Raw genomic sequence first — 27981 nt, forward strand, 5'->3', positions numbered from 1 at the left:
AACAATCATTTCCACATAAATTCAGCATTACTTCATCATAAAAGGCGGCAGAAGCCATCAGAGCACCGTGGCTAAATGAGTTGCTAGCTGATGTGTTCACTGCGTGTCAGACATTTCAAGGCGTCATGGAATTTTGCCTTGTTTCTGCTTAAAACAGCCTCGTTTCTTTTTAGAACTGACTTTAGAATGATTTAAGAGGTTTTACCTTCATTATCTGATGGTTAATAATCCCATTAATCCATTTGATTGCTTTGGCTGAAGAGACTCTCAGACGTGCTGTTGTGGTCCGCAGTGACGCATGCACACATGCGAAAGGCGGACCGATTTTTAAGGGCGGATCGTTCGGTCTGCGATACTGGATCTGGATCACCTCCAAAATTCAGTGGAGTCTCCCATGTCCTAATATATTTCTGTGGTGCAAATTTGGTGAGAATCCATGAAGTAGTTTTGACGTAATCCTTCAAAGCGTACATAAAGTGAAATCTTGATCCAGAATCCGGATTTGGACGCAGATCACCTCCAAAATTTAATGGAGTCTTCCATGGACGAATATCGATCTGTGGTGCAAATTTGGTGAGAATCTGTGAAGCAGTTTTGATGTAATCCTTCAAAGCCTATATAAAGTGAATCAATACAGAATCCAGCTCCGGATCACTTACAAAATTCAGTGGAGTGTTCCATGCCCTAATATATATCTGTGGTGCAAATTTGGTGAGAATACGTGAAGTAGTTTTGACGTAATCCTTCAAAGTGTATATAAAGTGAAATCTTGATCCAGAATCCAGATTTGGATCCAGATCACCTTCAAAATTTAATGGAGTCTTTCATGGACTAATAGCTATCTGTGGTGCAAATTTGGTGAGAATCTGTGAAGCAGTTTTGACGTAATCCTTCTGTGACCGCAGGACCTTTGTGGCCGTGACGGCGGTGGGATCAAACCCGGATGGCTTGCACTAAAGACCATTCCTCTACCAGGTCAGCCAAAGGGGAATTCTCCGTTAGCCAAGCTAGCGGGAACGTCTTTTGAATCAGGACCTGGGACCTTCATCCCGCTACATATCTCCCCACCATTTTTGACTTCGTCCTGAAGTCACAGGTGCATTTAAGCATATTCTGTGACTACCCACATCCTGTTCGTGACGCCAGATTGTGACCGCAGGACCTTTGTGGCCGAGACGGCGGTGGGATCAAACCCGGACGGCTCACACCAAAGACCATTCCTCTACCAGGTCAGCCAAAGGGGAATTCCCCGTTAGCCAAGCTAGTGGGAACATCTTTTGAATCAGGACCGGGACCTTCATCCCGCTACATATGTAGCGGGATGAAGGTCGCGGTCACACTTCAAAGCCTATATAAAGTGAATTGATAAAGAATCCGGCTCCGGATCACTTCCACAATTCAGTGGGGTCTTCCATGTCCTGATAGCTATCTGTCGTGAAAATCTCTTCAAAATCTGCACAGTGATTTTTGACATAATCCTGCTAACAGACAGACAGACAAATAAATAAACGCAGATAATTTTATTACATCCTTGGTGGACATAAGTTACTGTACAGATTTACAAAACTGAAAACTGCCATTTAAATTATCGATTAATTTAATTTGCTTAAAGCCAATAACACTAGTTGTTCTGACTTCATCACAAGAGACCATTGTGAGTCACTGAATGGTAATTGGCAGACGGATCATCTGCCCCACTTCTACTTAAGCTGGGCCATATCGCCCCTCTGCCTTCCTCATGAAACGAGAAATAAAATTTGATCCTCCAGTATCTGCAGTCGGGGCTTCTCCTGTGCGGTGCGATAGTATGACACACTGGCCGTCCTCTTGACATTCCTGTCTCACAGCACTCATTCCTCCACTGCATACTCACTTTTTTCTTTGCTCTTACTTAACTGCATTTATGAACAGGTGCCGTGTCTTTGGAAAGGTGCCTACTTACGTTGTAGACAAGTGCACACGTGTTATAGTAGTGATGATGATGGCAGATGAGTGGTTCCATTGCGCAGAGCTTTCAGTACTACTTTGAGCCGTGTGCTTTGTTGCATTTGCGTAGAAATATTTTAATCGCATTCCCGTGTAAAGATGCCACACTGGGTCTTGTGCTAAATTAACCTCCTAGTGTCTCCATTATTCAGCGTCTCACTCTCTGGCTCAGTCACCTCCCTCAGCAGAAACCATTTGGGCCATCACTCACTGCCCCCCCCCCACCACCACCATTTACCATCCCCCCCACTCAAATGATGATCTCCTGTCTCACTCTCTCACCTTCTCTCTTCGTCTTATTCCACTGACCATGCATGTTCCAAAAACAGATCTCATTTTCATCTGTGTAGCACCCCCACCTTCCCCAAGCCCCTGCTCCAAAACCATGCTGCATTACCTCCATTCCAAATCCAAGCCTTGTCCTCAGTTCCTGTCCAAGTCCACCATCTCACCTCCCCAGTGCTCCTCCTCGAATCCCACCCTTACGCTCTGCGCCTCTCGTGCTGGAATTTGGGGGCGTGTGTCATTGGGGTGTCCACCAATCCTGAGTGTTTTGGTGGTATAAATCCTTGAGCGTATATGTGCTTATTCGCTCTTTCTGTCAGTCCAGCACTCCTGAATTGGAGGGTGCCACACTTTAAGGTGAGGGTGGTGGACCAAGGGTGAAAACTGCAGTGAACCACAAAGAAGTAAAAGAGCGCGGATAGGCACGGTTCAACGTCCAATCCCTTGTCTATCCAAAGAGGATGGAGAACGCACACACAAAGACCCCGGCAGAATGCCTGGCTTACTTTGGCGTGAACGAGAACATTGGTCTCACTCCTGATCACTTCAAGAAGAACTTGGAGAAATACGGCTACAATGGTGAGAGTTTGGGAATCTGGGATGGGGTAAGAGATCACCTGACAGAAGAAAGACTCCCAGATAGCGAAATGCCTAACGCCACATTAAATCTCTGAATGGCCACCGACAGTGTTTAATAAAATTGAATGTCTGGTGTCTGGATTGCTTTGCCAAGCTGAGCACCAGCGGAGATTTCAGAGACGCCGTTGCGTCACGCTGGGCGGAGATGCTGCTTGTGATGCTTTTTTAGAGAGGAGTTGCAACAGCTGGTAGAAATGCAGAGACACTGAGAAGCAGAGACTTTGAGGGCTTTGACGAGCTATTTAAAGACAGCAAAAGAAGATGGCTAGAGAGCGAGAGAGACAGGTGATGGCTCAAGAAGCTTCCTGGGTGATACACGGGGGCAGGCGTCAACAGGAGAGGCAGATAATTTTAGGATGAGTCAGAAGGGGAGGTCCTTAGATGGGTTGAGGCTAAATGGTTTTGGATACGATTGCTTATCAATAACCAGTGGAATGATGATTAGTAGTACTTCTGTTTAGATGCTGTTTACACATTTTTTTCATAATGATTGCCGTCTGTCTTTGGAGTAACTTTACCAGTTAGGACATTTAGGCAGTAAATATGAGCATCTGGTATTGTTAACTTCAGGAATGGTCGTGTTTAACAAGAGACCTGCTATTACCAAGCTATTGGCAAACAGTGTAAAGTTGCGTCAGAAACCATTGCAGGCTATAAAAATAAAGTTTTACAAAAAATTTTGGTTGCAAATGTTTTTCATTCTACTGACCATCTTTTTACCTGTCTACCCCCCTCCCAACACCACCCACCCAACTACCCACTTTTCTTCACCTTTGTGTCCAACTCTAGAGTTGCCAGCTGAGGAGGGTAAGTCTTTCCTCACCTATATTTAAAATGTGCCGATTTGAAGACTAGATCAAACACTTATTTTGAGGCCGGTGAGATGATAAAATGACTTCATTAAATTGGCCGTCATCCACAGAACGGTTGTAGTAAACATTTTTTGTTAGAAAATATTTGGCCGAGGTCACCTGACAGATATTTGGCAGTACATATCGCGTTCTGGCATCTGTATTTACGCCATCTTTAGCGGCTCTGCCCTCACATGTCTGAGTCATCACATTTTGTTTTTGTTGTTTATTGAATTACCGCTAGTAGATTTCTTAAACTCTTCCCTGTAACTCAGGTAAGAGCCTCTGGGAGCTGGTCATTGAGCAGTTTGAGGACTTGCTTGTCAGGATTCTGCTGCTGGCTGCCTGCATCTCATTTGTAAGTATAAGGCACCGGGGTTACTCATGCCTTGTTAATTTTAAAGCAATATTTGCAGCCGACATAATTACACGGAACCAATTATTGGTTATTTTCATTGCATGTTGCAACCCGTCATGCACGTGAGAAATCTATCACATAAATTCCTCTCAGAAAGAAGAATGCCAAAGTAGATCACACCTCTATGGTATTTCTCATCCCCCTCTAAGTCCCTTGATGTATTTTTGAGGAAGACAACTTGGGGAGGAGGAAAACAGATTGCAAGGGCTCGCCTGAGGCGTATTAATTCCCGTACCCATCTTTCGCCCCTTTGGGCAGCTGTCATGATGGCCTTAGAAGGCGAATATTGAGAAGTCAGGAACGGGGGGCAGAAAAGTATAGGGGGCCTGAGGGGCAAGGGTTTATTTTAAGAAAGACTCAAGCTGAGGAGAGAAACCGAATCCTTCGGAAAAGGTCAAGACTGGAAGAAGGAACGAAGAGCTTCCACAGAAAGTGGCAGACCGGGTGGACGTTAGTGGGCGCTGAGAGTTGTGGGAGTTTTATGATCATGTTAGAAATTGTGTAATCACACAGAAATATTCTCCAAATCCCTCAACAGGGTTTGACTGCCTGAAAATGTAAATATTCAAGTACATTCAAAGCAAGTTTAGATCACAAATGCAACAAAAATTGACATCTTGTGCAGTTGAGGTCATATAAATTTGGAATTTTTATATGATTTTTGTGTTTCTCCAAATGTTAGAATTGCAATTGGCTTTTTTTTTCTATTTTATTTGTAGGATTTCATACACACACTGAATGGATGTTCTAAGTACACATGTATTTTGCACAGTATTATGACCTGCCAGTGTTGGACCCCGTTTCTATGTAAATGCTAACACTGGTGTGGTTCTGTCGGCTCTGATATCAGGTGTTGGCCTGGTTTGAGGAAGGCGAGGAGACCGTCACGGCCTTCGTGGAGCCTTTCGTCATCCTTCTCATCCTCATCGCTAATGCCGTTGTTGGCGTGTGGCAGGTCAGTGATGAGACCTGGTGTGTTGCGCAATAAGACGTCTCCATTGCAAAGACAGAAAGTACACAGTTTTGAATTACTGCTGGTTTTTTTTCTACCCAGAGGCGATCACTAAAATGGAGCATTATCACTTTGACCACGAAGCTTAAAATAGTGAGCGTATGCTCCGGATTTGCCATTCCAGCGCAACAAACGCTGTAGACATTCATCGTTAATAGTTTTTACTTTAATATTTTGTTTAATACTCTTTGCAGTCTCTAAGCCTAGTTAATGTTTTGACTGCAGTGTGTTTTGACAGCAAATGATGGATGACACATTATGCCAGCACGTCCTTCTGCACACATGCAGTTAAGTATTTGGCACTGGCATCAGGCTTTAGTCAGTGACGGAATGCTACTGTTATCATTGAGTTTGCAGTATTGCACAGAGAAGTCTACACCCCTATTTCAGCTGTTTTTTTTTTTGTTTTTTTTAAGGTACAACCCCAAATAAGAAAAAGTTGGGAAGATTTGGATAATGCAAATAAATCAAAAATGCAGCCATCCTTACAATTACTTTGATTTCTAGTTCATTGGAGGCGGTATGAACCCAAGATATTTCCTGTTTTGTGGTCAACCATTCCTGCATTAAAGGTCTGCAATCCAATCCAATTTATTCTAAATTTAAGAACTATATCATCACTTCTACAGCCAGTTTCTTGAGACAAGTCAGGAGATGGAAACATGAACATCTCCAAGGCTGTGACAGGTAGGCAGCTCTCAAAAAATGAATGTCCATGCTGGAAGGAGACGAGTGAGGGAAGCTATCAAGACACCTAGGCGACTCTGAAGGAGTTATGGGCATCTGTGTTTGTGGCAGAGAAACTGCACAGTGAAACTTCTGTCTGTTGCACCAGTTCTACAACTTCATGATGAAGTGGTACAGAGAGTTTTCTGAAAAAGAGCATGCAAAATTTCAGCCAGAACACGCTTGAGAACCTGAGTCTAGATTTTCTCGGTTTTCCTGATTTATGCAACAGGCAAACGTTGCGCCATTCCCAGTTTCTTCATTCACAATCCGATAAGTCTTTCAGAGCTGTCATGAGTGTCTTGGCGGCTTCCCTCACTTGTCTCCTTCCAGCAAGATTATTCAATTTTTGAGAATTGCCTACTTGACACAGACTGAGTTCATATGATCTGCTATGAAATTGAAGTCAAAGTTAATGTAACAATTGCTGCGGGTTTATTTATACATTTATGTGTTCATATTGTCCCAAATTTTTCTGATTTGGGCTTGTATTTAAAAAAAAAATATCATGGAGGCTGTATATTTGGTAGCGACCAAGTGGTCCTTGCACTTGCTTCCAGCACTTGGTTCTTCTTCTTGGTTCAACACCATCTTGTGCTCATTCTTCATGTAATGTGGAGTTTTGTCAAGAAGGGCAACCGTTGTAAAGCTTCTGTCAAATCAACATGCAGATCCATATTAGATTTTCTGTGGTGACCCTGAGCAAAAAATATTCGAGCACCTCACACATTCACACTGATATTTGTGATTTTTCTCTTCTTTTTTGGAAAAACTAAAAAAAAAACCAACAAAAAAAAAACTCTGAGACCACACTGACCTCCATGATTCCCACCTTCGATATTTCTCTAAGTAAACTATTACAGATCCACTTCACTAAAAACATCTCTAGGAATGTTTCTGTGACATGTAAACAGTTTTTCACAATCCTCTGCTGCTTATTTGCTGAAATCTGAGTTTGCTACAAGTGCATATAAGCTCAATTTGCTGCATCACAGATTTGAACAGGCCAATCACAGGTGAAAAGGGGAACCTATTCATTCAGATCTTTTCAAATCAGTTTAAGAACTTTTTTTTAGGTGGAAAAAAAAAGCTGCTTGATGAACTATGATTTGTAGCAGATTATTTTTACATGCTCTAAAATAGGGCTCACGGGTATCTTTTATATTATTTTGAGGTGGCTCAGTATCCATCGAGCTACAAGCATCATGTTTTTCTATCAGAATGCATCCAAATTTTCATCCGTCTTAAATAGAATAGCGGTCATCTATTGGTCAACTTTATCTTAAAGTGTTTTGTTTATTTATCTTAAAGTGTTTTGTTTATGCGTACCACAGGAGCGTAATGCTGAGAGTGCCATCGAGGCTCTCAAGGAGTATGAGCCTGAAATGGGCAAGGTTTACCGTTCTGACAGAAAGAGTGTGCAGAGGATCAAAGCCAGAGAAATTGTCCCTGGAGACATTGTGGAGGTGTCCGGTAAGAAATGTCAGGATTTCTTCTTGTTTCTTTCTTCTTGGGGGGCGGGCGGGCGGGGGAGGAGGTTGCGGTGGGATGGGTAGGAGATATATACTAGCTGACATCCAACGACTCACGTTTCAGTAATAAAAGCTCTACAACAATGAGCCACAGATTTACGATCTATGTGTATGCCAAAGGCTGATGGCCAAGCCTCTGATTTCTGAAGGGGAGCATGGTGTAACTGCCAGGAATGAACATGCTGACTGAACGAAAACAAAATCACGAGTATAAATATCCTCGCCGCCACCTGCTGCATGTCTTCTTCTCCTCCATGCCTCTTCGCCAACTTGTTTATTTTGTCGACGTACAGCTGTTTCCCCTCCCGGTTGGCTGTCTCAGCCCCTTGTGCGTGGTTCATTCTCACTCAGCAATGCCAGTGCCAGTTTAGGTGTCGTGTGAAATCAAATAAAAGAAAAATTCATAATTCGAATTTTCACAGAGGACAGCGAAGACTGAGCTAATTTCAAATGTGATAGTAACTTACGTGATATGTGAGATAATTTAGTGATAACAAGAGCAAGCAGAGATTTCTGACGTCCACCAATCCAGAACTTGATCACCTCCAAAATTCTGTGGAGTCTTCCTTGGCCTAACATCTATCCGTTGTGCAAATTTGGTGAGAATCCATGAAGTAGTTTTGATGTAATCTTTCAAAGCCTATATAAAGTGAAATCTTGATCCAGAATCTGAATTAGGATCTGGATCACCTCAAAAATGTAATGGAGTCTTCCTTGGCCTAACATCTACTTGTGGTGAAAACAGGTGAGAATCTGTGAAGTGTTTTTGATGTAATCCTTCAACGTGTATATAAATTGAAATCTTGATCCAGAATCTGGGTTTGGATTCAGATCACCTGCAAAATGTAATGGATTCTTCCATGGACTAATATGTATCCATTGTGAAAATTTGGTGAGAATCCGTGAATTAGTTTTGACGTAATCCTTCAAAGTCTATATAAAGTGAAACTTGATCCAGAATCAGGATCCAGATCCAGATCACCTCCAAAATTGAATGGAGTCTTCCATGGCCTAATATCTATATATGGTGAAAATTTCATCAAAATCTGTGCAGTAATTTTTACATAATCCTGCTGACAGACAGACAAATAAATAAATGCTGATGATTTTATTAACGTGTTTGGCAGACGTAATAATCTGTGTAAAAAAAAAAAAAAACATAATGCCAATTTGGTACAAATAGTAAAGATGGGTTTTAATCATCACATCTCTATGATTTCCTCAGTTGGTGACAAAGTTCCCGCTGACATCAGGATTGTTTCCATCAAATCCACCACCCTGCGTGTTGACCAGTCCATCCTCACTGGTACGGTTGCAAGTCCGCCAATAAGAGCATTTCTGTTCTGTACTCAATTGCTCTGTAATTTTGAAATCATTTGTTTTCTGTCTCAGGTGAGTCTGTCAGTGTGATCAAGCACACTGAGCCTGTTCCTGACCTCAGAGCCGTCAACCAGGACAAGAAGAATATGCTTTTCTCTGTATGTTCCCCTCTACTGCAGCCCTCTTTCACATTTTCTTCAATTGTTCCCTTTTATATATATATATATATATATATATATATATCTTACCTGTCTTTACTCCTCCGTAGGGTACCAACATTGCTGCCGGCAAGGCCATCGGTGTGGCTGTTGCCACCGGAGTCTCTACTGAGATCGGCAAGATCCGTGACCAGATGGTTGCCACTGAGCAGGAAAAGACTCCTCTGCAGGCCAAGCTGGATGAGTTTGGTGAGCAATTGTCCAAGGTCATCTCTCTGATCTGCGTTGCTGTCTGGGCCATCAACATTGGGCACTTCAATGACCCCGTCCACGGAGGCTCATGGATCCGCGGTGCTGTCTATTACTTCAAGATTGCCGTTGCCTTGGCTGTGGCTGCCATCCCTGAGGGTAAGAAACACCCAGAAAAGAGTCCCACAATTTTTGCAAACCCACCATGATTTAGAAGGCTTCTAATTGTGTCTTCACCAATGTGATGTCTGTCAGGTCTGCCCGCTGTCATCACCACCTGTCTGGCTCTTGGCACTCGCCGTATGGCCAAGAAGAACGCCATTGTAAGAAGCCTGCCATCTGTGGAGACTCTGGGCTGCACCTCTGTCATCTGCTCCGACAAGACTGGCACTCTCACCACAAACCAGATGTGTGTGACCAAGGTGAGCACCAAGTGTGCAACATCTATACCTGTAAAGGTGTGGGATGTCCCGATCTGATCCATTTTGTTCCAAGCAAGGCATTTGTTAATTGATTGTACGGATTAAATTAAACCCAAGTCATCAAATACGTGCATGAGTTCCATCCGCTTCAATTTAAAAACTTGGTGCCATTGGACCAAATGGAGTCCTGGCTGTAGTTTCACTACAGAGCCACAATGCGCATTTTTAAAGTAACTTCACACTCTTTAAATATGCAACAAGCCTATTTTATTCACACAGATTAGCAAGGCAGTGCTCAGCGCTTCCACATAAGAGTTTAAAAGAAATATTTCTCATCACTATAAATACACACAAAGTCTGTTTCTAATGGATGGCCTGTGTGATATTACCTTCTTCCCGGTCAATCAGGTAGGAAGTTCCACAAAACATAAAAGTTTGGCCTTCATCCTCTGATCCATTCTACCTGTGTACAGAGCCATTACAGGAGAGTAGCCAGTAAGAGGAGTTGAAATGACCCCCCCCCCCTTAAAGTAAACTTTCAAAGATATTTTAAAGATTCTTTTTTTTTTTTTTTACATACACCACCACCAATAACAATAATAATGATAATCTCCATCTTATCCCCACTTGTAAAAAAGACACGAGATAATTGAACTCCACTTGGGGCAATACCCCTCTCCTGAACCAGCAGGAGAATCCACTCTTTTTTTGTGAAGTGGCTTGAGGCAGCTTTGTTGTGATTTAGCACTATACAAATAAAATAAATTGGAAATAAATTGAATTGAATTCCAGCATGGACTCATGGGCTTAGATTTGAAGGTGCTGACCGTCATCCCAGTGGATCACACACATCCTCAAACCTGCCCGGTATGCATCAGACGTCACTGTCTGATGAAGCCGACAGAACCACATCATCCACAAAAAGCAGACTGACTGGGACAGTGTCTGAGGTCTTGGATGGTCATGGTGAAGAAAGGACTGAGCCAAAAGACGAGACTCAATTTACCAATCAATTCATGCTCCTATCCCCTCCTATGGCCATGAGCTTGGGGTCATGATCAAAAAGAACAAGATGGCTGCTTCTTTGCATTAAAAGGAGTCAGCAGAGGTGGTTTGGGCATCTGGTGAGGATGCCCCCTGGCTGTCTCCCTAGGGAGGTCTTCCAGGCATGGGGAAGACCCAAGACACAATGGAGGGATTATATGTCCCTTCTGTATTGGGAAGGTCTCAGGACCTTCCAGGAAAATTTTGAGGATTTGGCTGAAGATAGGGAAATGTGTTATGAGCTGCTTGGTCTTCTGCCACCGCGGCACATGAATATGCATTTTTTTTACGTATAAATATATAGTGTATTTTTAACAACTAAAATGTCTTTCAGTCCCTATTTTAAATGTCCTAGTTTTACTACTACAATTCTGCACTAATTGGAATTGATGAAACACATAAAAAGTGTGTTTACTCAATTAAAAAAAAAAATGAATACAAACATTAAGAAGCAGATTGGATTGAAGGTGTTTTTTTCCTTGATGCATGGAGTAATTGTTAAGGTGACAAAAGCATATACAACGGCCGAAAAGCATATACAATGACTTTTATGAAATTACATTCTGCTCTGTGCAAGTGTAATATTAAGAAAAATACAAGTATCCGATCAGGACTCTGTATCGGTAGATACTCTACGAGTATATTAAATGACTCTGACTGTGGTCTGTGGCACAAAAACCCCCCCCCAAAAAAAAACAAAAAAAAACCAACAAACCTTGATTGGGGCGTCCCTAGAAAGGAATAAAATGTATAAGTAATCACCATTTGAGGCCACATTAGTTACAAAAATCCACAAATAACAACTGGACACTTTGTTCTTCCACAGATGTTTATTATCAAGACTGTTGCTGGTGACCACGTTGAACTTGATGCCTTTGATATATCTGGCTCCAGTACACCCCTGAAGGCGAGGTGTAAGTTGGCATCAACAGCATGTTCATTCAAGGGAAAAAATCGTTACAAACTGAAAAACACACAACTTCTTTGTGTCTAGTCTGAATCTTGTCTTCATCCCTCAGAACTCAGGCAGGTGCCAAGACCACTGCAGTACATATGATGTGCCTGGGTTGAGCTGGCTACCATCTGTGCCTTGTGCAATGACTCCTCTCTGGACTTCAATGAGGTAGAGTTGGTCCACCTGAATGATGATACTCACTACTTTATACTAAGTATACTGTACATATTTCAGTTTAATCACTTCTCCCCATCATCGTCCAGTCCAAGAAAGTCTATGAGAAGGTTGGTGAGGCTACTGAGACTGCCCTGTGCTGCCTGGTTGAGAAGATGAACGTGTTCAACACCAATGTGAAGAACCTGAACAGAGTTGAGAGAGCCAACGCATGCTGTGCAGTAAGTTACATCAAGATTATCTTTGTAAAATTTCTATAATGTTGTCATGGAACTCTATCTTTTGAAGACTGAGATTTCTGGAGTTAATCTTGGCCCTTCCTTTGCGGATCTGACTAAGCCGGTGCTTACTTTTTTACATTGCAGTCCAAGCAGAACCCTGAATATTATTGGCATTCAAATATTTTTTCCCTGTTGGACAACCAGGTTTCCAAAGCCAAAGGATATTCGTATATGACACAATTACATGAAATTTGGCACACAGCATTTCCAAACTATTGTCTCCTGCATACTTAATTTTCACACCAATCCTATGACAACTATAAAAGTTACTGGCTGAAAATGAAGTCACTATTTCAATGTTACACAGGACTTTACTTTGGACTGAGCCAAGGCATACCACAGCTTACACCTAGTAAATATAATTCTCATTTAGTCATGGTTGTACTAAATGTTAGCCATTGAAAATGTCAGGTAATTTTTTTTAATTTTGCTGTTTCAATATTTCTTCACTATTTTGGGGGCTACTTCTTGTTACCAGTCCTGTTGATGTTCATGGACAGGATTTCAAGTTGCAGTCAGGGACTGGAAAGTGTCCAGTTTAGTGACCTCAGAATTGTATTTCTGCTTTTTGTGGATGATGTGGTTCTATAGGCTTTATCAGACTGTGACCTGCGATGCACATTGGCCAGGTTTGAGGTCAAGTGTGAAGCGACTAGAATGAGATCAGCACCTTCAAATCTGAGACCATGGTCCTGTTGGAAAATGATTAATTATTCCCTCTGGGCCAGGGGAGAGTTATTGCCCCAAGTGGGAGAATTTAAGTATCGTTATTTTCCCCCGGCTCTTTCAGTAACACTGTCGTTCACAAAGCACAAACTCGAAGTATCCACACTTTAAAATTTTTTCAAAGTCACAGTGAAAAAAATCAGGCCTGGGTCCAGGAGGACTTTTCTCACAGATGAGATCCTCCCTTTTCAGAGCCTTGAACAATAGACACAGTTTTTATAAAGCATTACATGGGCGTGACAAAATCCTTTCCTTATTGATCCCTGTGGGCATTCGAGGGAGGTCCAACCCCCTGCCCAGGACCTGCGCAATAACAGGACATGTATGATTTATAATGTAACCTGAGTCTCGTTGTCCTGTATGTTAAAAAACTGGTTAAATCCAGTTCAACATACACTTTCCAACAGAGAACAAAGGAAAATAAGAATAAGAGTGAAAATTAAGAAGACAATCCTATGTAAAATAACAAGTACAGAAAACAAATAAAGAAAACCATACTTGAACACACAAATATCTCTAACAGTATCTCAGGTCTGTTTCATGAGTGTTTGTAAGTTAGAGCGTGAGATCAATAGACAGATCTGATGTTTTGTGGAAGCTATACCGGACCATGATGGTGAAGAAAGAGCTGAGCCAGAAGGCAAGCCTCTCGATTTACCAATTTATTTAGTTTATATAGCACCAAATCACAACAAAGCTGCCTCAGGCGCTTCACACAAATAAGGTCTAACCTTATCAACCCCTAGAGCAAGCACAGAGGAGACTGTGGTAATGAAAAACTGCCTCTGATGATATTAAGGAAGAAATCTCAAGCATACCAGACTCAAAGGGGTGACCCTCTGCTTAGGCCATTCTACCAAAAAGGTTTCCAGTACAGAACACAACACAACAACAACTGACGCGAGTCCATCCAGGCGCCCAGTCCACCGTCGGGGGGAGGGGGTTGGGGAGGGCGTGTCATTGAGCCACTCGTTTGATCGGTTCCTACAGCAAATTCCGTACCAACCAATCGATTTAGACTTATGTCCTCACCTTTGCTCATGAACTTTGAGCAATGATTGAAAGATAAAGTTATGGATACAAGCGACGGAAATAAGATTCCTCCTTCGAGTGTCTCAATTTATACTCAGGGACAGGTTGAGAAGTGCAAATATCTGGGAGGGACTCAGAGTAGAGTCGCTGCTTCTTTGCATCAAAAGGAGCCAGCTGAGGCAGTTTGGCCATCTGAGGATGCCCCCTGGTGGTCTTCCTAGGGAGGTCTTCCAGGCATGTCCATTTGGGAGGAGGCCCCAGGGAAGACCCAAGACACACTGGAGGGATTCTATCTCCCAGATAGTTTAGGAATGCCTCGCTACAATGCTATAAGCTCTCAACCAGTATTCAGTCTATGGTTATAATGACTGTATATTTGAATTAAACTTTCTGATGTGCATTTGTCAACAGGTCATTAAGCACCTGATGAGGAAGAACTTTACCCTGGAGTTCTCTCGTGACAGGAAGTCCATGTCTGTATACTGCACACCCACCAAGGGAGAAGGTGGTGCCAAGATGTTTGTGAAGGTCAGTTATTCTTTCTTACAGCCTGCACCCTCATGCATGCACTCTGAGCTTCACCTTTAAAGTTTTCAACCTGTTTGGTCCACAGGGTGCCCCAGAGGGTGTGATTGAAAGGTGCTCTTATGTGCGTGTTGGCAACAAGCGTGAACCCCTGACCAGTGCCATTAAGGATAAGATTATGACTGTAATAAAGGAGTGGGGTACCGGTCGTGACACCCTGCGTTGCCTAGCCTTGGCCACTCGTGACACTCCACCGAAGGTGGAGGACATGAACCTTGAGGACTCAACCAAGTTATTGATTATGAGGTAAGAACCCATTTTTCCCACTTTCAATGAACTGTGATTGCAATTAGCAAATTAATAAATACAGTTTAAAATCACTCACCACTTTTCTGTCACTGCCCAGGTGGACTTGACTTTTGTTGGCTGTGTGGGTATGCTGGATCCCCCTCGTAAGGAGGTCACTGGCTCCATTGAGCTGTGCAGAGCTGCTGGAATCCGTGTTATTATGATTACTGGTTAGTATTTTGGTGAAAACTAATAATGAGTGCAATAAGCAGTGGTGCTTTCTAGTGGCAATGATTGCGAAGCAGACTCTGACTTGAGACTAGGTTTGCCAGAATTTGGTCATATTCCTATTCAGAATTCCTCCTGTTAGTATCTTTTCGTCTTTGACCAATAGATTAATAGGGATAGACCGATAATTGGCCTGGCTGATATTGGTTGAGTATGGCCCTGGACGATTATCGGTCTATCCCTACAGAGTACCCAGAGGATTATTGGCCAATGCAGATTATCGGCTCAGCCCATTATCAGTCTATCCCTGTGTAGCAAGATGAAGTCCGGATTGAAAAAACGTTCCCGCTAGCTTGGCTAACGGGGAATTCCCCTTTGGCTGACCTGGTAGAGTTCTGGTCTTTAGTTCTAGCAGTCTGGGGTTCAATCCCACCTCCATCCTGGCCACAAAGGTCCTACGGTCACACCTAGATTGAATGTCTGTCTGTTGTTCACAATAGATACTGACTTGTTGGGTTCCATCCAGCTCACGTGCCACCAGTCCGAATCCTCTGTTTTGTTTGTAGTTTGTATTACTTTTTATATTTGACAAATAGTTTTGATTAAACACCCTTTCAGATCGATTGTATTTTCTCATGTAGTTTTTAACACGTCCTGCATGTGGTGCTACTTTTAGTTTTATATTTCAGATACGTTTGTCTAACTGCCACGCTTCTCCCTGTTTTCAGGTGACAACAAAGGAACTGCCATCGCTATCTGCCGTCGCATTGGTATCTTTGGCGAGGACCAGGATGTTTCCGGCAAGGCCTACACCGGACCGTGAGTTTGACGATCTGCCCATTAGTGAAACAGTCTGAGGCTGTGCGTAGGGCTTGCTGCTTTGCACGTGTGGAGCCGTCCCACAAGTCCAAAATTGTGGAGTACCTGCAGGGTTATGATGACATTACTGCTATGGTAAGACTTTGGTGTCATGCGACGCATTTTACAAATACATAATTTTCCTAAAGATTAAGTACACAAAGTACTTTTCTGTAAGTTCACAAAATGCCAGTCAAAGAGTATCTTGATTTGTGCCTCCAGACTGGTGATGGTGTGAACGATGCCCCTGCCCTGAAGAAGGCCGAGATTGGCATCGCCATGGGCTCTGGCACTGCCGTTGCCAAGTCTGCCTCTGAGATGGTCCTGGCTGACGACAACTTCTCTTCCATTGTGGCTGCTGTTGAGGAGGGCAGAGCTATCTACAACAACATGAAGCAGTTCATCCGCTACCTCATCTCCTCCAATGTTGGTGAGGTTGTCTGGTGAGTGCCCAAAGCTTTTTTTTTTTAATGGCAGACACTTTTAAATCTTTAAATCCTAGATAAAACTAAAATAATGTTTTTCGGAAATTACAAAGTAACTCTGAGATAAAGATATGTATAAATGGTGTTCAAATTGAAAGAGTATCAGAATGTAAATTTCTTGGTGTAATAATAGATGAAAAAATAAGTTGGAAAAAGCACTTAGATATTACAGAGTAAAGTTTCCCAAAGTGTCACAGTTATTATAAAGTTAAATATTTGTGGAGCATGATGCCCTTCGAGTGTTATATTGTACATTGATTTTGCCTTATTAACTTACTGTATAGAAGTATGGGGTAACAACTATAAGAGTTCACTTCATCCCATCGTTATATTACAAAAAACGCGCAGTTAGACTTTTGCATAAAGTAGGATATCTAGACCACACAAATGAATTGTTTATCAGGTCAAAATTATTAAAAATGACTGATTTGGTAAAGTTTCATACTGCATTACTAATGTTTAAAGCCAATAAAAATGAAACTGCCATGTAATATACAGAAACTGTTCTGTAAGAGAGAAGGACAGTTATGGATTGAGGGGATGTGGTAACTTTATAGTAAATTATGTAAGAACTACTCTGAAAAGTTGGTGTGTGTCGTATGTGGAGTTAAATTATGGAATCATTTGGATAACCACATTAAATTGTGTGGAAACATTTATAAGTTCAAAAAGAAATATAAAGAATTATGTTAGCACAGACACAAACGAGGTAAAAATGTTAATAGAGTTAGTAAGAAGTGTAGACGATTGCATAGACATTGAACAGTACTTGGTGTATGACATTATGTCAGTAATGATCAGGGTGCAAGACTATTTGTAATTGCTTAGAAGGTAAAAATGTGTTTAAACTTTAAATGAATTGAAAATAATGGAATGCCATTGATGCAGTTGTTAGTACCTAACTATATTCTAATGTAGATATAAAATGTAAATGTAAAAATGTAAATATGAAATTGTTCTATTCTGTTTAGTTATGTATATCTGATTTCTACTTATTTGAGTGTATTAACTGTGGATGGTAATGGGTGTACGGGGTGGGCGTTTATAAGCTTTTGCCTTCAGCCCATGCCCTTTCGGCTGCACCTAATTTGAGAAACTGAGTTATTGTTGTATTTTCTTTGTTTGTTTTTTATGTATGTTAGTAAGAGTTTATGTTGTATTTGTGTTTTGTTTGTGTGCTGTGCTGAATAAATAATTCATTTATTCACTTTGTTGTTATAAATCTCACCTGACTTTCTCCCTCCTCTACTGAGCTACCTCTTTTTCCTGTATTTTTTCCACTTCCAGTATTTTCCTGACTGCTGCTCTGGGTCTGCCTGAGGCTCTGATCTCCTGTTCAGCTGCTGGTGGTTCAACCTGGTCACTGACGGTCTTCCGGCCACTGCTCGGGGCTTCAACCCTCCTGATTCTGGACATCATGGGCAAACCCCCACGATCCCCCAAGAGCCTCTTATCTCTGGCTGGCTGTTCTTCGATACATGGCTATTGGTGTGGTAAGTAGGTGTTTTTTGGTCTACATTCCGGGGAATTTCAGTATAAGAGAATTCAAACCGACAGATGTTCTCTGATCAGGATATGTTGGTGCTGCCACCTGTTGGTGGTGCTGTCTGGTGGTTCCTCTACGATGTCACTGGCCCACAGGTCACCTACTACCAGCTGGTAGGGCTAACTTTCTTTTTCCGTGTAATAATTATGAATACTCACAGCTGGGCACCACAGTAAGTCCAATCTCTGCCTCTCCACAGTCCCATTCATGCAGTGTCATGGTGAGAATGAAGACTTTACAGGCCTTGATTGTGAGATCTTTGAGGCTACTCAACCCATGACCATGGCCCTGTCTGTGCTGGTCACCATTGAGATGTGCAATGCTCTCAACAGGTACTAGGAATATTTTAAAATTTTAAAATGATATATTAGCTGTTTAAAAAACAATGTATTTAACTGTTGAAACAAGTACCCCATGGACAGGACCGCTGTCTATATGTTGCTTTCACTGTGTTTTATAATTGATAGTTTTCAAGAAAATGGCAATATATGGATATCGACTGAAGCCTTCTTAGGAACAAAATAAGCTGAAGCCTGAGCATTTCTAACAACATGATAATGATTAACAGCCACAAGATAGCCCCCAGTTTAAAATGTAGTACTCTCTTTCTACTGACGTCATTCTGGAGACCTTTAAATTTAAAGTCCTTACTGTAATTCAACAATAGACTTGCAGAGGATTTCATTGACACGTCAGTGACCCTATTACCTTTTGTTTACCTATTACAACAGGCATTGCTCCCTGTGCAGGAAAATAATAATGATGGTCAGTTCATGTAGAATGGGGGAAAATGTAAAGAGGAAAGTCAGGTTATTATTTTTTTTTAAATTATTATTAGGATTATTATTATTACAGCAGGGGTGGTGGCCAAGTGGTAGTGTACTTGGTTTCAGTGCTGAAGGTTCCTGGTTCAAACCTCAACCCGCCACATTTGTCTGTGTAATGTGGAGTTGAAGTCAGGAAGGACATCCGGTGTAAAATTGTGCCAATTCAACATGCAGGTCTACCCTGGGACCTGCTGTGGCGACCCCTAGTAAAACGAGGGAGCGGCTGAAGGGACTTACTTGTTATTATTATTTTTACAATATGTGTAAAGTGAGGAATTTGCATGTTTTTCAGTCCCCCACCCTCTATGCAAAAATCTATTTGTGCTCAATGCTGTATTTTTTCACATCTTGCTTAAATCTGATAGCAAGCAGAGTCACAGAAGATAATCGAAGGTGGTGGATAGTGTTCCTCAAATACGCAACTCGGTACAAAACTGCAAAAGCCGTAACGTAATAAGCGTAATAGCTATAGTTTAAAATAAACACACGTAATAGGCAGCGCAGGCAGAATTACATACAAGGCAGTGAAATCCACTTACAAATTGTAAGTCAAAGAAAATAGATGTCTTTAGTTTGAATTTAAAAGACTCAGTGGAATTAGACTCTATCCAAATGGGCAAAGTATTCCACAGAAAGATGTACAGTTGCCCGCAGGCTTCTGCTCAGTGGCCTGTAGGCTTCTTTTTCCTTTTCTTTTCTTTTTTAACCTGAGCCCAGAGCACAAGCTGTCAGATAAGGCTTTTCAAGATCAACCTACATGCCTAAATATTTTTGTGTTTTTAATCATCATCGCTGACAGTTTTCTTTGTCATGTGTTCAAGAATAATAAACATTTACATTTTAAGTATGTCATTACTTTTATGTATGACACCTGTAGGTCATAAAGGGTTTAATTTTCTGTCTCACCCTCTCAAGCTTGTCTGAGAACCAGTCTCTGATCCGCATGCCACCATGGAGCAACTTCTGGCTGATCGCTGCCATGACCCTCTCATGTCCCTCCACTTCATGATCATCTACATTGACCCTCTGCCTGTAAGTTTGGCCACAAGTGATCTGTAGTTTCCTTGTTGTCTACAAAATATGCCATAATCTTTATTTCTTGTCGGGTTTTACTGCAGTGCTGATTCTCAACTCTGTTAGCTCCAAGATGATCTTCAGATTGACGCATTTGAACACAGAACAATGGATGATGGTGTTGAAGCTTTCCTTCCCTGTCATCCTGATTGACGAGGTGCTGAAGTTCATCGCTCGTAACTACGTTGAAAGTAAGTTACCTTGTTTTTTTCAATCAATTCACTCTAACTGGAATTTATTACAATTAGTTATTTGTTTTGAGTTAATACATTTTCATACCATGAACTGCATCATTTACTGTATTTTCCGGTGTATAAGTTTTTTACTACTTTTTGGAGGTCCTGTGATTATATTCCAGTGCAGATTATATAACGAAAAATCACACGCTCATTATTAATAATAACTATTGACATATTTCGCAGGTATCAACACATGAAAACAAATGATAGTCCTTCTTCCCGCTCCTCTGTTAATGCCCCCGCTTGGGGTCACCACATCTGATCCGAGATGGATCTGCATCTTGCTTACGTTTGGCACCCGTTGCCCTTCCTGATGCAACTCCCATATTAGATGAAGAATGGGCGGGGGTGGTCTTGAACCGGGAACCTTCTGTTTTGTAAACAAGCACACTAACCGCTTGACCACCACACCTGCTCTAACACACAAAATAAATCGTCTCCAGTAATAAAATAATAAAACACCAATAATAAAAGTATAACAATGGACAAAAATCCCAAATTAAAGAGTTGGGGGAAAAAGTATTCATGTTTTTATTGTAGTGTTGCCGTGTTGTGGGTCAGTACGCCAGTTCGAGTTATGTATTTACTTATCAAGAGGCATTTTTTTGACAGTTGTGACTTATATTCCGGAAAAATTGGTGTGTGTCTGTGGTGTATGTATGTATGTATATATATATAATATATAATATATATATGTTAATCACATGTTACAACAAAAATCTGCCCTATACTCGTAACCAGCCCTCGTGAGATACAAGAAAAAATAGGTCTGATAATCATACACTTTTCCTATCATTTTTACTGCCCTGGAAACTGTGGCAATAAATCAGGGTGATACAATTTTTAAAACAGGGCGATACAAAAAAAAAGTGTTGAAATACCAGGCTTTGTATTGCCCCATTTTAATCAATCAGGAGCCCCCATTTCTTGCCTCCACCAATGACACACCCCCATTTGTGTTACCCTGGTGACAAGTGCAGGATCCTGATCATTTTATTCAACCAAGATGTCTGATCAAGGTGAGAAAGTTTTAGCCTCCGAGAAGGGAGAATTCTACAACCTGAGTCTCTACTGAAGTTGTGAGACATCAAGAAGTTAGTGAAGAGGACACTCAATGACTTTATAGAGAGACATAAGAACATTCCATAATTTACATAGTCACATGATTTACCTGCGTTATTCGTTCTACATGATTCATGTGTATGATTATTGTTCTTTATTTTTGTTGTAATATGTGATGAATATCTTATAAATGTCTGTTTATGCATCATGCAGATACATCAGGGTTTGATACATAAATAGACATGTGATAAGGTATACATATATAATTACATCATGTCATTTTCTTATTCCATCATAATTGATGCATCATGTTTGATGGTGCCTGATATGTCTCTTCATCCATCTCTCATAAACTCATGCCATCTTTTTTTTGTTGATTTCCAGACTAATTCTGTCAACCGATGACCATTAGCCTCTATTTAAATCAAGGTATTCTACAACCTGAACTACTCATGTCCATCACCACGCGTCCTGCAGATTGTCTGAATGTTGTGTCGTGTCTCGGGCGTTTTGAGCGTATGTGTGCCAGCTGTCATGCATTTGTCATCAGTGGTGTCAACGTAGAACTCTGGGTTCTCTTTTGCTATTAATGACACACAACAGTGACACGGACCACACAGCGTCACTGTCTCATTTTGAAGAGATCACTGTCAAATACAATTTTTACATGGTTGTCCCAAATTGTGGAGTTGTTGGGTGGAGAGAGAGACCGGAAAGCTGCTGCTTAGGTGCTCAGCAAAAATATAAATGCAACACTTTTCGTTTTCATTCCCATTTTCATTGCGATGTCATAAAGGATCTCAAAAATTTCATCTCTCTTGAATTTTATTTCACAGATTCGTTAAAATCTCTGAGTGAACACTTACACCTTTGCCAGACAATTTGTCCACCTGGTTGATGTGTGGCATATCAAAATGTTGATTCAGCAGCATGATATTGCACAGATGTGCCTTGGATTAATGAAAGCTCATTTCTATAACGCAGAGTTCTATCACGTAACACAATGCCACAGATGTCACAAATTTTGAGTGGACTATAGTGGGGCAAGAATGTCCATCAGAACTGTTTGTCCCAAATATGAAAGAGTTGCATTTATGGTCTTTGAGTATATTGTCTTTTTTTGTTGTATCCCTCAGCAGGGGAGTCATGAGAAAGCATGACAGCCCAGTCTGCGCTGTCCATTCTTTTTGTCTGTGGTAAAACTGTAGATGTTTGCTTTTTAAAAAGTGCTTGATAATGTCTCTGTCCAGCAAAGCATTTTTTCTCTATGATGTTGATTTTTTTTTTTTATTTTTTTTTTTTTAGTGGAACCCAGCTTGTTCTTGTACCAACACAATAGCTTCTTTGCTTTTCCTGCCTGGTGAAATTAATTTCCTGCAAAATACGGGCGCTGTTTTTATTCAGGCTTGGGTCATGAAGTCATTTTTCTTTTTCCAGCAACAGTACTTTATATGTGCGCATTGGTCATCTGTTTAAAAAAAAATCAGGGAGATCCATTTCACTCTATCATATTCCAAGGATGTTTCATTTTCATGAAAGTGGCTTTTCCCCTTTTGTTGGCCAGATGCTAAATCTCAACTGACATCTTTTTTTAGTATTTTGACACCACTTATACATTCAAATACAGAAGGTGGTGCATTCAAAACAGCCGTTCCAGCAAGTTGATTAACTTGAAATTGTGCCTTACACCAGGATGTTGACATCATGTAGCGAGGGGCAAACTTGTGTCCTTAGCTGAATTAATTACAATCAGTTTTCTGTTAAATGTTGCTGGAATATTCATTCAATTTAACCATGAATGATCACACTGACTCCACTCAGTTTGGTATAGAAACATTATTCATTTTCTATACTCCCCAGGTAGTTCAAGTAAGGGGTTATAGAAAAATAGAAGTGCCAAAATAATCATATATTTGAGATTTTTTTTTAATGTTGGTCAAGTGGCTAAAAATGTGCTGATTATGGAATCTCTGGCAAAACTGCTTTTCCCCCAAAGTCTTCTGTGGAAAGTGGGGATGTATCACTAAAATCTGAGTTTAATAATAATGAACAACAAAACAATGGAAAAACAGCCTATTTTGTTAGTTTTTGTTGGTTTTATTGTACATTCTTGTTTCCTTATATTGTCACATAATGACAGACTGTTCATATCTGTCCACATTTAAGAGACAGACAAATCTAACAGTTTGATGCTTTAATTTTTTTTTAGTAAGAAGTGGGGAGTAGTACTGCTGCACTATTATCTTAATATTAAATACTACACAAAAGCACAAAACCTGAAATATCAAGCTTACTTTTTCTCCTCCCTCTTTAATATTTCTGTTCTCATCGCATATGTTTACAGTAATTTAGCTGAGTAAAATTTACCTTGGCAGGAAACATTTGGTCCAAGGAGTGAAATCAACATTGTTGTAGTAAAATGACTGTTAGAGTAACACGTGACTTAACACTAAGATAGAGTTGATTTTACTCTGTGATAGAGTTTATATAACTATTTGGTGTGAGACCAAATACAGTCCGGGCAGAGTAAATTTTATTACACAAATTTATCTGTGTAAGAAGCAGTGTTGCTGCAGTTATTTTGAAAAGTTACTTTTTACAGTTACATTATACAGTTACTTCATTAGCAGCTTTATACAGTTTCCTTTATTAGCAGCTGTTGGCAACTTGTCAGCAGCTGCTGATGTAACGAATGAGTAAGCTAGTAATCTACTTAGTTATATTTAAGAATAGTTACTTTGCTGATTATAGCCAAGTTAGATTACTCAGAAAAGTAACTATTAGTTACTTTCCCGATGAGTTACTTGATGATTACTTAATCTTAAAAGTAACCAAGTTAGATTCGTTACCATATAGTTACATTCAGTAGCTGCTGACAAGTTGTCAACACGGCTAATAAAGTAACTATAAAGCTGCTAATGAAGTAACTGTATAAAGCATCTGTTTAAAGTAACTAATAAAGAACTAAAAAAGTAACTTTTCAAAGTAACACTGGTAAGAAGTGAATGAGTGAAAATCAATACAATGTTCTGTGGCAGAGTCCTGCAACTTTTTTTTTTTTTTTTTTGATGCCAAAATATTTTTGGAATATAATTATTTTTGTAAGCTGCGAGATCAACAAATCAGGGTGAAGCCTTGGTCTTTCATTTGTTGCATAACTGCTTTGTAATCGCTTTGTGGCTAATAATGCCAAGATTATTGGCTCTGCTTGATAAAAGCAAAGGGCTTGAGCACAATTTTGCTATAAGGCGCTTCAGAGATCAGATATGTATGAAATTAGTGTTTTCTTTAAAAAAAAAAAAACAATCAAAAACTTCGATTGTTTTTTTTTTTTTTTTTTTTTTTGCAAAAATGGTACTTCTGTCTCCATTCCATCGACATTACGTGAGTCTAATTTATCCATTTATTCATCTCCAGGTAGAGAACTTAAATAGAGGTGCAGAAGTGGATCTTAAGGGTTGGAGATGAAGACGAGAGAGAGGTGAAGACCCACAACCAAAGAGAGGAACTCTTGTGAGTCAACAATAGAAGAGAGAGAAGAAAATACAGAAAAACTAAAAAAAAAAAAAAAACACCTATATATAAAAACAACTTCTAAGAAGAGGAGATCGAATTGATATGAAGTAAACCTGCTGATAAAATATTATTTAAGATTTTATTTTAAGAAATAAACTATGTATTAAAAGTGATTTTTTTTTTCTTTTTGTTAAACTTGGATATTCTCAGCTGTTATTTTGTGTCCTCTGTCCATTTTCATATGACTGATTTTCCAGCTCATTCTTCTTATTCTAGATTGTTGTTGCTTGTATCTCAGGCAGTCTTGTTGCTTTCTGCTGCTTACTGTACAGCACCACATAGGGTTCATAGGGGCAGAAAGGACAGCGCCCACTACAGGCTCTGTGTGCTCAACGCACCCTGATGGAGCTCTCATGACATAAATGGACATGTTCATTCAACACTTTTGGTCTTATATATTGTTTACGTGATAAGCTGCAATAAATTGATGATGATTACAGACTCATTACTTTGGTGGAGCACATTTTTATTCGCCGTACATGCGTGTGGATGATTTGTGTTACATGTGTGCATGAAACAGCTTCAGAAATCTGTAGAGCATTTATGTGTCATTGATTCAGTTTATTTATATAGTGGAAAATCACAAGTGATGTCAAGGTGCTATACATGCACCATTGCCCACCCTATGAGGAAGCATTGTGGTGACAGTAAGGAAAATCTCCATCTGTGTTTTTTTTTTTTTTTTTATTACAGGAAGAAACCTCAAGCAGACCAGACTGAGTGGGGTGACCATCCCGCTATGGTCATTCTAGCAAATTAGAATAAAGTACAACAAAGAATTGTCAGAACATGTAGCGAGAGAAATTTAGCACCTAAGGAAACACAGTCCAGTATTTACAATGACAGACAATTGAAAAAGGCAACCAGGTGGTGAAGAGTACAGTCCCACAGTGACGTGCGGTCAGGGGAAGCAGGTGAGGCTGTGCCTCACTTGTCATCATGGAAAAAAAAAATAAAATAAATGAAATGGTTATATTTATCCAGTGATTTGTACTATAAAGTTATTTTCCTTTTAACTTCACCAGTTTTAGGTTTTTATTTGAAATCGCTAAATTTTCATATTTGCCGTTCAAATACTGAGAAGAGATGTGTGGTGAGGCAGCAACCTGCTGAGCCTCACCTTGGATTGTGCAATCACTGGGCTCACAACTGGCATGCTGTGCAGTGAGACTCTATCTGACTGTGTCTCTGTATGTCACCATGAAAATGGTCAAACACTTTGGTTATATGAATATGCCGCCCATTGATCACACATGAGACTCTGGTTCTTTTTACTGATGTTTACTTTGTGACTTGAACACCTTATAACACCGTAGAACTAAGAACACAGACAAAATATTAATTCTTAAGTCAACACATTTGTGGAAGAACACATTCACATTATAAACCAAGGTTAAACAACCAAAGTGCAAAGAAAAGGTAAATACGCTAACCACTTTGCCTTCTTGCAACCAATGGGAGGGGTTAGCATGAATGCTCTTGAAGATGCTTCAGACTTCTGAACACAGTAAACACACCTTTCGTGAGTTAACATTACCTTGTATAGAATCTTGTGTCAACATATATTTAGTGATTTAACCGCTTTACGTACTGTCTTGAACACAATGCTTTCATGATAAACGTCTGCCTGCTGCTGACAGAAAAAACGGGAGTTTGCCGCCAACATGTAAACCAAACAGGAAGTAGAGAGACCACGAGCTTAAATAAAAAAATTAGAGGCCCCCCGACAGGTGGCCAAACGCTGTAATTGCACCAAAGAAACAATTTTAACTGTCATTCTTGCAAAGTGTATAGAAGCAGGGTAAACAAAATAGCCTATTTAAACCTTGAAAGCATAAGAACCATGGTGCAATTTGTGTATATAAGGAAAAGAATTTACAAAATGATCTGGATTAACGGCTGCATTTACAATGAACTTAAATTCCATAGTTTAGCTGATATACATAATGTACAGTGTTTTTGTCAACAGCTGTATGTGTGTGTGTAACGTGTTTCCTGTGTTGAGCGATATAAAACAGCTGCAAAAAGGCACCAGGTGAGGCACGCAGTTCTCCTGCCTCATGTTAGGTGGCACTAGTGATCCCAGGGATTCTTCTTGCAGCAACTCCTCAGCTGCAGAATGACAGCAAACTACAAGAGCAGCCGTTCATTAATTTTTTTCCTCTTGTCTGGACTTTAGTTTCAGAATGGAGGATTACATATACAAACTGGACTTTCAATCAAAGCAGGAGGTAATAATTAAAGGAAGACTAACACCATAGCTAAAAGGTTTGCTTCAGACAACAGAAGACCCGCTCTTTTCAAACGGAGCAGGACACACGTAAAGTCTGGCTGTGTGGACGTCCAGTAAGAAAATGCCTTTTCCTGCCTCCTTTTCTCAACTTGTGACAGTGTCTGGACTCAGATGGGATATTGTGACCTAAAGAATTGACAAAGAAGTCTCATCATACATGAGTGGTCGACCACTCACATTCAAAGGCAGAAAAGGCTCCAAACACAGATGGAACTGGACTGATGAAGGACGACTTTCTTCCCTGGCAGTGATGATCTCCATTGAGACAGACTTTAAACTGAAGGAAGATCAGGAAAACTTTTACAAACAAGTCATCGATGCTTTTGTTCAGAAGGAGCGGCACCTGGACTTCATTTATAAGTAAAGGTAAGACCATAACATTTTGTTTTTTAATTAAATGTGTTTTTTGTGTGCTACAGTTTGTATGTGTAAAGAATGCTGATATGAGATTTTAAACATAACCCGTTAACTGCTGCCAATCAAACAGTGAATAAGTTACTCTGTGGGGTTCATATGTTTGTTTAATGAGAAATCAGTGCCTCACCAGCCATCAACCTCACTGCATGTCACTGCAGTCCCAGTAAGTCAGTTATTTTATTGATGCCAAACCAGTCACTGAAATGCAACTTTACACAATTCTGACTCCAGCCTCCCCACAAGGTCCTGCCATATCTCTCAAGCAATTTTGGTAATTCACAGTATTTGTGTTTTGTATTTATTGGACTGTGGGAGTTCATTGTTTTCTATTTATTTATTTGAGGAGTTGCATCAGTTTAGAAAAGCTGTTTGTCCCATCCTGTCTATGGCTGATGCTGAGACCCTTATCAATGCGTTTATCGCTTCCAGATTGGACTACTACTACAATGTACTGTTTTCTGGTTTACTGAAGTCTAGCATTAGGGCTCTCCAATTGGTTCAAAATGCTGCAGCCAGACTTTGACATGAAGCAGAAAGTTTGACCACATTACACCCATTTGGCATCTCTTCACTGGCTTCCTGTCCCAGTGAGATCAGATTTTAAAGTTCTGCTACTAGGCTATAAAACTGTTCACGGACTGGCACCTCCCTACCCAGCTGACCAAATTAAACCTTACGTACCGGCCCGGGCTTTGCGTTCTCAGGGTGCAGGACTACTTTTTGTCCCTAGGGTGAATAAGAAGTCTGCGGGTC

General features: G+C 40.5%; 1 protein-coding gene across 1 annotated transcript; it reads left to right on the forward strand.

The window, feature by feature from the left end:
• Positions 1 to 2553: 2553 nt before the first annotated feature.
• Positions 2554 to 24957, forward strand: atp2a1l (ATPase sarcoplasmic/endoplasmic reticulum Ca2+ transporting 1, like). The gene is given in 30 exon segments (XM_034193225.1): positions 2554 to 2850; positions 3700 to 3717; positions 4037 to 4119; positions 5030 to 5134; positions 7252 to 7390; positions 8675 to 8755; positions 8842 to 8927; positions 9038 to 9335; positions 9432 to 9598; positions 11469 to 11532; positions 11535 to 11554; positions 11673 to 11765; positions 11861 to 11992; positions 14222 to 14338; positions 14424 to 14625; positions 14628 to 14641; positions 14742 to 14853; positions 15580 to 15668; positions 15670 to 15699; positions 15701 to 15805; positions 15932 to 16152; positions 17482 to 17539; positions 17542 to 17684; positions 17766 to 17853; positions 17918 to 18072; positions 19483 to 19553; positions 19556 to 19599; positions 19715 to 19836; positions 21584 to 21591; positions 24366 to 24957. Coding segments are annotated over 30 exon segments (2985 nt in total). The 5' UTR covers positions 2554 to 2732; the 3' UTR covers positions 24368 to 24957.
• Positions 24958 to 27981: the final 3024 nt, after the last annotated feature.

Source organism: Thalassophryne amazonica, chromosome 18, assembly GCF_902500255.1.
Source record: "Thalassophryne amazonica chromosome 18, fThaAma1.1, whole genome shotgun sequence".
Classification (NCBI taxonomy): domain Eukaryota; kingdom Metazoa; phylum Chordata; class Actinopteri; order Batrachoidiformes; family Batrachoididae; genus Thalassophryne; species Thalassophryne amazonica.